This window comes from Cebidichthys violaceus, unplaced genomic scaffold (assembly GCF_023349555.1).
Source record: "Cebidichthys violaceus isolate CVI_PGR_0920_01 unplaced genomic scaffold, fCebVio1.0.p SCAF_1, whole genome shotgun sequence".
NCBI lineage: Eukaryota > Metazoa > Chordata > Actinopteri > Perciformes > Stichaeidae > Cebidichthys > Cebidichthys violaceus.
This window is the reverse complement of record NW_027176262.1, coordinates 14,705,235-14,717,702: the sequence shown is the minus strand read 5'-3', so window position 1 is coordinate 14,717,702 and position 12,468 is coordinate 14,705,235. Positions and strand designations below refer to the sequence as shown.

The following is a 12,468-nucleotide window of genomic DNA, read 5'->3' as shown; positions in this document are numbered from 1 at the left end:
TGATACATGTACTGATTCCCATTATTGTCTTTAAGTTGTTTGTTTTATTTGGCATTTTGATGCCAACCCATATCCATATCCCAATGTTGACAACACTTGCGATGACGCCCATGTCTATTATGCATTATAAACATTCTCACAATGTATTGTAATCTACTTACTGCACTGTACAATCACTGTTATGAGCACTCATACTGTACATGTTCATGCTATTACAATAATCAATAACATAACACACTTTGACTAATGGCTTATCAAGTATATTAAACTTTGTAAGGATCGTGGTGCATTATAAAAGTCATAGTTGTAATACATTATAATATTCTTTACAATGCATTAAGTTATTCTAAGTGGTCCTTGTTTACTTTAAGTGCCCTAAAAAATATTTTACAATGTTTTGTGTGTTGATCTTGTATAGATTTAATGTTTTTTTTTCACGCTACTTAAAACTCCCAACGCAATATAACAGTGATTATAAGTCATTAAGAAAAGATTATTATGTATTACAACTATGGGAACTATACACTATGATCCTTGCCAAAAAAAGAGTGACCAGCAATTACGAAGTATTATGATAATAATAATGCATTATCATCATTTAAAATTAGTGCTTACAGCTATAACTATATAACTAATATAAACCATTTGTGTATATATATATATATATATATATATATATATATATATATATATATATATATATATATATATATTAACGGTTTAGAATCCAACTTTTATATTAGTTTGCTCTTTGGGCAAACACTGGGACGGTACAGCAGACCTGATCTCAGAGCAAAAGGGGAAAAAAAATAACAAGGAAAGAAGTGAAAGATCAAAACAAACCCTTAATTGATTTAAAATGTAACATTTACATGTTGTGACAAGGATGTTAATTAACATTGACCCTGTTTTTCTGCTTGAAGCAATATGCCACCTGTTGTTCATGTTGTTGAGCAAAAGGATGAAGCAATCTGCAATGTTTAATCTCTAGTGTCCGCATGTTGGGGCCCTGCGTGAGCGTTCCCACTGGAGTCGAGCCACTGGGTAATAAAGTCGTGCTTACAACAGAAGGGGACTTATTTATCTTCCATTGTTTTTGTATATGTACACATGTAACCTTTATTTCTGTTGTATTGCATCATAGTATATTTCAACTTGAGAGTAGTGTGAAGAGATGTTGTTTTAATTTACTTTTGATTTTACCTTCACATCCCCTTCATCCACTATTGTTGCATTTTAACTTTCATTGATTTACTTTCCATGTTTGTTTCAGAAAACTTTAGCAAAGCTGAAAAGAAGCTGAGGGGAAGGACAGTTATGGATGTTGAGCAGAGAGGTGCAACTTTGATTTAAACTGATAAGCAGAGCCAAAGATTTGAAAGAAAGGCCACCACAACACTGTCAGTAATATTGACAATTTTGGTTTATCTTATTCCCAGTATGACAGAATGGATAATAACAGATACTAATAACTCCTTCAATGTGCATATGGACATGTGAGTACTTAAAAAAATGTGAATTTATCTTTTAATCTGATTACATGCAATTACAAAAGATAGAAATATAAATTATTAAAGGGAAAGTATGAAATTATTTAAATTACAGCCAACATACTTTTAACTTTATTTGAAAAAGTGGTGAACAAGAGTTGTGTGTGCAGCTTGCAAATGATGCAATTATATGGTAATTTGATTAAAAAGTGAGTATGCAGCGCACATATCATGGGTTTAAGGCCATTGCACACTAAGTTCATATCTGTCTACATATTAAGGATATTAAGGATATAACCTCTTGAAGTGTGCATTATATTTACATACCATTTCAATTCAATACATAATGTTCTTCTTTCATATATGTTAAAGATATAGAGAAACATTCTAAAGATAGATTTTCCTTAATGAGTCTTCTTCTGCCTTACATACATACTGTAATTGTTTGGAAGTATTCTTCACATTGCTATGTGTTATATGTCAGACGCTGCAATGGTCGCAGAAGTTTCAATCAAAACTTTATTCCAGACTCAGGGTCAAGACATTCAATTAAATGAATTACATACAAATGCACAATAAAACCACATGGTTTTAAAATAATATATATATACAGTATATATCAGTGTAGTATAATGTCCATGATATTTTATTACATTACAGACACAAGATTATTACCAGACAATTTAAAGTCAGGACATTTTACACATTATCCTCACTACTGATTATGACAACACTCTTATGGGTATTGTGTTTGATATCCACATGTTCCACATCATACACAGAACATATAGTAAGGAAGTGCTCACGACTAGAGCTGGATAACGTTAGGATCAAGTTCTTCTGCATATAATATATGGTTCAGAAGAGTATTAAAAACCATGCCCCCCCCCCCCCTCTGATGGAGCTGAGACCATATTGCCCCATTTAAGGAGCCATACCAGTAAGCCAAAATTCGTCAAAAGTAACCCTCTTTGACTCACAGATTACATTTGGGTTGTAAAAGAGAAGCAAAAACATTCTAAGTGATTTGGGAAATGGTTAATAATGTATGTCATTATTAGATGTCTTTCCCATTATGTGTTTCTTAGTGTTCTGCTCAGGTCTGAACAAGATTATGTAACATTTTGGCATAAAAATGCAGAAAAGAAGTCCATAACTTGAAGCCAGAATAGCAAATATTTCTACAGCAACAGTGAACTTCCCAGGAGAGCTGATATATGCTGGGATAAAGGTGATCCAGACTGCACATAATATCAACATGCTGAAGGTTATGAATTTGGCTTCGTTGAAGTTATCAGGCAGCTTCCGAGCCAAAAAAGCAAGTATAAAACATAATATAGCTAGAAGTCCTATATATCCTAACACCGCCCAGAACCCAACAGCTGAGCCAAAATTACACTCTAAGATGATTCTGTCCTTATGGAGCCACATATTATTGAATGGACATGGAGGGTTGATTGTCAGCCATAGTATGCAAATAAGAACCTGTATTAGAGTGAAAGCCAGAACACTGAGTCTCTGCTGTGCAGGCCCAAACCATTTCATCACATTACTACCTGGAAGTGTGGCCCTGAAGGCCATTAGCACCACTATAGTTTTCCCCAGAACACAAGAGATACAGAGGACAAAGGTGATGCCGAATGCTGTGTGTCGCAGCATGCAGGACCACTCAGTGGGCCGGCCTATGAAGGTCAGAGAACACAGGAAACACAGAGTCAAGGAGAAGAGCAGCAGGAAGCTCAGCTCAGAGTTGTTGGCCCTGACAATAGGAGTTTCTTTGTGGCCGTAGAAGACTAGCGTTGTTATCATAGTTAGAAAAACTCCCAGCAGAGCAAATGAGGCTAGCAAAGTTCCAAGGATTTCATCATATGCTAAAAATTCTAACTCTTTGTTGACACAAGCATCTCTCTTCTTGTTGGACCAGTATTCTGGTGGGCATTTCATACAGTGTATTGAGTCTGCAAAATAGAAAAATAAAGAATACAGATAAATACAGAGTTAAAATTATGTTATGGTTTCAGAGGTCAACACTTCTAAAACTGCATTCCAGATTTTCTGTTTTTTCCCTTTAAGTCATTATGTGTAATATTTATTTAATTGCATCTTAAATCGGAAAATAAATAGTTTCTTTACCTGTTGAATTACTGATTTCGCCTGCTTGACAGGGAATGCAATTATAACAGCAGATTGGCTTGTCTTTCTGGAGGACCTTACGAGTTCCTGGGAGACAGCTCTCACTGCAGACTGACACAGGAACCTCCTACACACATAAACACAATTTATATGTGAAAAACATAAAATATGAAGCTCAACATCCATATCAAGGTTTTTACAATTTTCAGTGATCAGTTAAGATGTCAAAACCTTAGTTTCTACTTTACCTTGGTCGGCCCATTTCCCCAGACAACTGGGATGTTATTCAAGATAAACTGATCAATCTCTGGAAGAGACGCATCATAAATGCCAACTGTTACTCCTTCCATGGTTCCTTTGTTTGTCATTTGTAAGTTTACAAGTTCATATCTTGCCGGTGAATCTCCATTGCTGTCAAAATAAACTCTTTCTCCTTCCTCAGTGGTGAAATTCACGGTGTTGAGATATTGCAAGACCTAGTAAATAAATCATAGAAAGATTAAACTACAAATTCCTGCTGTTATCATTCTTTCATACTAAACTGATGGTTTCTCACCTGCCATGGTTGAATGTGTTTGGTATCAGCACAGCTCATATTTGAAAAAGGCCCTTTACCTTCCTTACATTTAATCAGGTTTTCAAGAGCATGAGCCACTGCGTAAACTGACTTGTATACATTATTGGTGAATCTCAGCTCAGACCCATCAGTGAACATTGATTCAACGGTCTGCAAGCTCTCAAAGCCGCTGCATGGCTTTCTTTGTGTGTTTACGGTGCCATTCAGAGTGCAGTCAAACACGTCTTCCCAGAAATCTCTGACAAACTGACTGTCAGGAAATTGTGATGGGTGGAGCTGCCTCAGGTACTCCTCCAGCCCTGGGATCTTAGCTTTGCTGACAGTGAAGCCCAGTGAGCCCACCAGGAGGCTGTGTCCCTCACTGTCAGTCAGAGAGTCATCTGTAATCCAGGCGTCACTGCCAACCCACTGAAGCCCTGTAATGTTCTGTTTGAACAACTCTTTTGCCAGCAACTTAATTTCTCTGTGAGACATAAAAGCCATAATCACTTTGGAAGTGGCATGCTTAATGATCTCTATTATTCTCTGCAGGCTGTCAGGAGGATGTGAAGATGAAAATACTTCAGAATACTCAATGCACACTCCATATTCTTGTGCAGCTTGGATAAATGCAGCAATGCCATTGAGGCCATATTCGTTTTCCACAGATAGAGCCCCGATCCAGGTCCAACCAAAGTGCTTGACCAGCTTTGCCAGTGCTCTGCTCTGGTAATAGTCACTGGGAATAGTTCTAAAAAAAGTGGGGTACTCTTTTCTGTTGCTGAGACAGGCACAGGTGGCAAAATGACTGATCTGCAGTTGATTATACAAACATGTTACAGAGCAAATATTTAAGATTCTTGCATAATAACCAAATAGCTTCATAATGTAGATGTTTTCAACCACACACTTAAATCAAAGTTAAAGATACTTCACACTAATTGCAATGACCATTCCTCTATGACTTACCACAGGTATATCGAACCGTCCAACAACTTGTGCAAATGCAATAGTTGGTCTCGATCCTGAATGTCCCAAAATAGCTTGCACTGTCTCAGATTTATTGCAGTTGTTGTCACTGAGTTCTCCCTTTAGTCCGCTCACCAGGGCCAGTGCAGCTCTCAGAATGCCCATAGTTCCACAGTTATCATATATCTTGTAGCCCAGTTTAACATTAGGGAGCAAATTAGTGTTGTGGTTGATCTCATTTATAGCAAATATGACCACTTGAGCAAATTTAAATTCTCTAAAATTGAAGCTGGGTTGATAAAAGATAGAATAAAATAATATATATTTGTCTCAAATGCAATACAAAATACACATACACAATTTAAAATAGACATAACAATACATACTTGTTGCATTTTCGTAATTCTGGAAATTTCTGAAATGTGTTAATTACATAATCCTGCGCTGTGCGAAATGAAAATATGCCTCCGATTACAAGGTCGCCATCTTGAGCCAGTTCAGGTGGTTGTGCTGAGCCATGCAGTCGGCACACAGAGTCTCCCTTTCCCATTAGCACAACCAAGAGGAGCAACTTCAACAATGGCATAGCTCTGCTCTGCTCTTCAGGCCAGGCCAATCAGCTCTAATGCTTATGACATGGCTTTATACACCTTCAACAACAAGAGAGAAGTTGTCATGGTTGAACTCATGCCTCAGGAGACCACAGAAAGTTAAGCCAAAGATGTTTTGTCTCAGAAAATGTTGATTTTATTCTATGCTTTTATGAACTGTATTATGTGTTGAATATATCCATTTATTTATTTATATAATGGTCAATATGAAAATCTTGTAAATTAGCCCCCGAAAACCACTAAGGGTTAACTGCTTCCCACCACACACAAACGGACACAATCACCCTACCCTACCGACATCACCCTACCGCCAAATGGATAAATCTCTGTAGACTAGTAAAATAAGCTCCCCCTTGGCCTATGAACCATTGTTCTGGGCAGACGCCCCTCCTTACAGCCACTTTTGTTCATCCCCCGCTCTTAACACATACCTCACCCCCCCTCACAGACACTCAATAAATGCAATGACCACACTTCTTGGTTTAAACTTCTACAAGTATATATTGACATATAATATCCACCACTAGGGTGCTATTAAAGATACTAGGAATGCTTTTAAACTTAAATTCCTCACACTGCAGAAAGACATAGTGAATTCCCCACAAAACCAGGAACTAGGGCAAAAACAATGAACCAATGCAACTCTGGTAACAAAGCACGCAGCTAAAACAGCACAGAGCTGGACCACCTCAACTAGTCAGTCGAGCAATCAACATCATGCGCCTGCCGGCATCTGCTTTACCAAACTAACTTTTTTGCCAGACTAAGATTAATAGATAAGGCACAATTTGTTACGACCTAGAAAGTTGCCAAAACAAAAGGGAGACACACTATATGAACATTGAAAAAGAGACATTTTATTACACAAGACAAACCAAATGCCATCAGTTGAAACAAATTAAACTAAATTTAAGATGTGCTGAATAATAAAAATTTGAGGTGTGGACGTTACTGAAACCTGAAGTATGCGAGAGGGTTTGACGGTACGTGAAAGCAAAAGTAAGGAACTAAGGCAGCATAACAAAACCATACCAGAGTGGGTTCCTGAAGGGAGAAGCAGAGAAAGAGAGTGAAAAAGCTGCAGCCGTGCCTTATAACGTTAAAAAGGTTGCTGGGGAAGTGTTGGACAACCTTTCTTAGCCTGCTGCCACCGCAACCCGGCCTTGGATAAGTGTAAGGAAATGGATGGATGGATGGACTGTTAAAATTAAGCAAAGCAGTAAAGTTGCAGTAGGTAAAACCAAAACAGACCAAATGGGATAGGTTGGATTGGTAAAAGGTAGATAAATTAATATATCTCTTTGTTAAAATTCTCTGATATGGAAGGCATAAAATGTGTAAAATGGCATGAGCCATCATATTATTTTAACTTTTCAGAATTATTTTAATGACTCCTTCCCCATCATATTCTTTTTAGTATTCTTCTCAGGTTTCAGTAGGATAATATAACATTTCGGAATAAAAATGCAAAACAGCAGTCCAAAACTAGAGGCCAGAATAGCAAATATTTCCACAGCAACACTAAACTTTCTAGGAGAGCTGATATACGCTGGAATAAAAGTGAGCCAGACTGTACAAAATATCAGCATGCTAAAGGTGATAAATTTGGCTTCATTGAAATTATCAGGCAGTTTACGGGCCAGAAAAGCAAGAATAAAACAAAACAAGGCCAGAAGTCCAATGTATCCAAGTACAGCCCAAAAGCCTACAGCTGAACCCAGAGCACACTCTAAGATGATTTTGTCCTTGAATTCCTTAAAATTCTTGAATGGAAAAGGAGGAGAAATTGTTAACCAGAGGACACATATGATAACTTGTATGAGAGTGAAAGCCAGAACACTGAGTCTCTGCTGTGCAGGCCCAAACCATTTCATCACATTACTACCTGGAAGTGTGGCCCTGAAGGCCATTAGCACCACTATAGTTTTCCCCAGAACACAAGAGATACAGAGGACAAAGGTGATGCCGAATGCTGTGTGTCGCAGCATGCAGGACCACTCAGTGGGCTGGCCTATGAAGGTCAGAGAACACAGGAAACACAGAGTCAAGGAGAAGAGCAGCAGGAAGCTCAGCTCAGAGTTATTGGCCCTGACAATAGGAGTTTTTCTGTATCTGAAGAAAATGAGTGCAACAACATTTGTGATGCATGTTCCAAATAAGGATGCTGCAGTGAGCAGTGCTCCCATAATCTCTTCATAAGATAGAAACTCTGCCTTCTTCTTCACACAGGCATCTCTTTTCTCATTTGACCAGAACTCAGGGTAGCATCGCACACAGGTAATAGAATCTAAAAAAAAGATATTAAAGCAGGTGTTGGATTTGCTCAGTATATTTGTCTTACATTTCTTCTCTATTTTGCATATTTTTTTGCATACATGACAGCCACTACATGAGTACCAGATACCAAATAGTATTGTGATGGTTGCATGGTATCAATATGAATGATTTGGATTGTATGAGTATAATTTTCAATGGTATTGCACAAACACAATTTAATCCACTCTGAATGCATTTATTGCAGTTTCAGAGATAGAAAAGGTCAAATGTCAAAACCTCACTAGGTGAGATCAAAACAATTTGCATATTCATGCACCACAATGAGGAGGTGAGAAATGTGCTATAATATTACTACACCTGTAATGTTGCTTATTTCTCCCTCTGCACATCTTAAACAGTCATAGCAGCAGACTGGCTTTCCTTTCTGGAGAACCTTGCGAGTTCCTGCAGGACACTTCTCACTGCAAACTGACAAAGGCACCTGTATGAACAAAACAACCATGAGAAAGCAATATGGGCAATTATACCAATTCAAATAGACTGTGTTCAACAGCTTCAGTGATAACATTGAATCATACCTGCTGTGAGTTCTGTGCCCAAATCAAAGACTTATTTTGCAGATTCAGCTGTTTGTCTGCAGGTAAAGATGCATCATGAAGACCAACTGTGACAAAGTCCACAATGCCCTTTTCTGTTGGCTGCCAGTTTATAATTTCATACTTTGCTGCTGGGTCTCCATTCTCATTAAAGTAAACCTCCTCTCCTTCCTTTGTTTTGAACAGAATCTTTTTCATAAGATGTAAAATCTAAGAAGATATGCATAACTGTCGATCATTATCTGACAAATATGCTATAGGCTTAAGTGCAAATGTGTATCTTTTAAAATGATAACAAAATATTTTCATTACAGTTAAAAATGATAATTCAAGTCGTTGGTCAACTCACCTTATATGGATCAAGCTGCACTGTGTTGTTGCAGGTTTTGTTACAGTTGATAATTCTATGAAGTGTGTGAGCCACAGCATACACTCCTTTATAGACATTGTTAAAGATTGGCATGAGCGACATATCAGTGAAGCTGTTTTGCACTCCAGTCAGATCTTCATGTCCAGTACATTCTCTCTGATTCCCTGATGATGACTTTGACTGCCTGAACTTACAGCTAAATAATGCCTCCCAAAACTCTGTAAATATTTCATTACTAGATGAATTGAGCGGCTTTACATCCAACATGAACTCTCTAACGCCACTGACATGTGCTTTGGGGATGGACAGGCCTATGGCACCATCCAGAATGTGATGCCTATCCATTGCTGCAGTTTGGGAATCAAATATCCAGCCCTCAGTGCCTACCCACTGGTATCCAGTCAAGTTGTGGTGAGACAACTCATGTAATACCACATCCATATCCATGTGGGAGAGGAAAGCGACAATAACCTTGGAAGTAGAAGTCTTGATAGTGTCAATTATCTTTTGTATTTTGTCTCGTGGATCTGTTCTAAAGAAAGATACAGAGTACTCCAGACAGATGCCCAGTTGCTGGGCGGTTTCTGTGAATGTGGCCATGCCATTATTGCCATAATCATCATTTGTTCTAATAGCACCAACAAATGTCCAACCAAAATGCTTGACCAACTGGGCCAGGGCTCTGCTCTGGTAGTAGTCACTGGGTACTGTTCTGAGGAAGGATGGGTACTTTGTTTTATCACTGAGACAAGCACAAGTAGCAAAATGGCTGATCTAAAAGAAAAAAAAGAATTATTTCCCAAGATAAACATATGAAATATAATGCTAGACCAGCCGGAAGATTTGAAGAATTATAACATTGTTTTCGCAAGTATTAACAATTTACCAATCTTACCCACCATTGGGATGTGAAAGGGTCCGATGACAGTAGCTATAGCCATGCAAGGAGAAGAAGAGGTTTCTCCCATAATGGCTTGCACTTGGGAAAGTCTGGTACATGGTGCCTCGGAAAGGGCCGATGCTGCGTCATTACCATTAGCCAAGGCCAGTGCAACCCTTACACTTCTGGCAATGGAGCCGCATGCATCATAAATCTGGTAGCCCAGAGAGATTCCAGGCAGTAGGTCTGTGCTGTTATTGATCTCCTCAATGGCAAAGAGCATAGCCTGGGCAAATTGGAACCCTCTGAAATTCAGACTTGATGCAGACAGTTATAAATCTTTGTAATTTGAAATATCTTTGAAATAGAAACAATAGCATAATAAATAAAAGCATTTGATGGTATTAATACACACAACAGGGAAAATTTCTCATTCCGAATACTTAGTATGACTTCCTCTTAGATATTCCTAAATCAAAATAGATTTATTGGGTATAATTTACCTGGTGCATTGCAGTGGCAGTGGTTTTTGAATGTAGGTATCCTGTCTGTCTTTCCAGCTGCTGTGGAAAGAGAATATTCCCCCTAACATAATGTCCCCATCCTTATAAAGCTGGGGGCTCTCAGGATCCCCTCTCCGCCTGCACACCAGCTCCTCAGTCTGAGAGAAAGATGCAACCAGCAAGAGCTGTAAGAGTGCCCATCCCTGCTCTGGCCACCTCTGTGTGGATGGCATACTGTCTAAGAGAGCTAAACCACTGGGTGGCATCATTTGTGCCTTACTGTTAATATAAAGCTTGCACTGGTATTTATACGTTTTGGTACAGCATGGCAAATACTAATAGAACAGTGATGTTTTATCTTTATGGACTGTGGCAAGAGGAAGGAGGTTCCCAAATTGAAAAAAAGGCTTTTGGGCCTTGGCAAACATGGCGAGTATGAAAGCTGATACCTGGCAAACTGCAAATTACCATCCATGCCATCTCCATGGATTCTCAGCCAGATCATCTGTCAACCATCTCCGCTGACGAACAATAAGATCACCAGTCCCCCATCGTCGCCCATCTATATCTTCCAAATCACCAGTTGGCCTTCTCTTCCGAAGCCCAGCGATATCATCAGCCTTTGGGTTCCTGCTCCACTACTTTTCTGTCTCTAGGCCGACCACCAGAGCTTTTCTGTCCTGCTGTCTAAGCATCCACTGTCCAAACAATCTATATTCATTGGTTCTTCCCTATGGAATGTTACCATTTATGCTTTTTATGGGAGCCTAATCAAAAAATATGTATATATTTTTTTTCCAAATTGATGAGGTTGTCCACAGTTTTTCCACGTGCCAACTGCAGTAATACCCTACTATAGGTACTAGAACCCCTGTTTGGGAATCAGTGTTTTAACAATAATGTAATTCCAACTTTGTGGCAGTTTGGTGAAGACCCTTCATATGACAATGATGTCCTGCATAAAACCACAGCCTTGTAAATGGCAGGTTGAAAGACTGACAGAGCCCTGACCTCAACTCAATCAAACAAACTTTGGGTTGAACCGAAAAACAGGCTGAGCCAGGACGTATCACCCAACATCAGTGCCAAACCTAATCTAATCCTAATCTAACACACTTGTGGCTGAATGGGAGAAAATCCCGGCAGCCAACTTTAAAAATGATGTGGACAGTCTTCACAAAAGAGTGTTGTAACTGCATTTTAATGACCATGGTTTTGGAGGGAATTGCTGAGAGCGATATGTTCAACAGTTATACAGGTGTGTAAATTTTGGGTAATCACATAATTTGGCCTTGTCTTGTAGAATTATAGGCAGATCATCTTTAATGTGCAAATACACTGTTACAGGAAAAACAGGAACTTCGTGAGAACAGGTGAAGGTTGCAGGGCTGGGTCCTTTCTTCCCTTTTTCTTGTTGAGATTTACTTGATTTGAGCCAAATACTCATTGTGCCGAACCCTGCGATAAATGTTTTTTTGTAGTATTTATTAGAACTCGCCATTGCAGTTTGCAAACTTGTTGAATCTTGTAGATCAAGAAAAAATATCCCTCATTTTCCATGTACTGTTCATTGTGAAGTTATTGGTGAAACTAAACTGTTTATTTTAGGAATGGGTCTTACATCTATCTGGATGTTTTCTGTAACCATTCAGCACATCACATTGATTCCCCTTCCTATGGTTCAAAAATAACAACCTTAATTCTATGTCTTTATTTGTCATATTCGTAAGTGAAGTTACACAAACTCGTGGTCAAATGCTCATGTTGACATAGGCCTAATATTCTCCAGTAGAGATCTTAAGGGGATCATGATGCAACAGCCCTGAAGGAAATTTTCCAGTGTAAACTGAGGGGACAGGTGCGGTGTGGAGGAAGACTATAGACACTGTGAACACTGGAGGGAGATCATTTGTTTGTTTGCACACTTGTGAGTGGGAAGAGTCTGAGGTGTAAGTCATGGTCAGGCCGGAGGCACCTGTACTTTACCGCATATGTTCCAATAAGCCCCCAAAGGACCCTCTAGAGAGGTCGAAAGTGTTTCATAGAGTCATCTCTACAAACATACAAACAACAATTTCTTTTT

General features: G+C 38.8%; 2 protein-coding genes across 2 annotated transcripts; both read right to left on the bottom strand.

Moving 5' to 3' along the window:
• Nucleotides 1-2,528: 2,528 nt before the first annotated feature.
• On the bottom strand, nt 2,529-5,698 carry LOC137892146 (extracellular calcium-sensing receptor-like). The gene is made up of 6 exons (XM_068737120.1): nt 5,535-5,698; nt 5,149-5,437; nt 4,180-4,992; nt 3,872-4,099; nt 3,624-3,750; nt 2,529-3,448 (listed from the first exon to the last, which is right to left on the bottom strand). The coding sequence occupies exons 1-6, from the start codon at nt 5,696-5,698 to the stop codon at nt 2,529-2,531; spliced, it is 2,541 nt and encodes an 846-aa protein (XP_068593221.1).
• A 1,440-nt stretch (nt 5,699-7,138) lies between these two features.
• On the bottom strand, nt 7,139-10,576 carry LOC137873804 (extracellular calcium-sensing receptor-like). The gene is made up of 6 exons (XM_068712220.1): nt 10,386-10,576; nt 9,902-10,199; nt 8,982-9,776; nt 8,615-8,842; nt 8,394-8,517; nt 7,139-8,046 (listed from the first exon to the last, which is right to left on the bottom strand). The coding sequence occupies exons 1-6, from the start codon at nt 10,472-10,474 to the stop codon at nt 7,139-7,141; spliced, it is 2,442 nt and encodes an 813-aa protein (XP_068568321.1). The 5' UTR covers nt 10,475-10,576.
• Nucleotides 10,577-12,468: the final 1,892 nt, after the last annotated feature.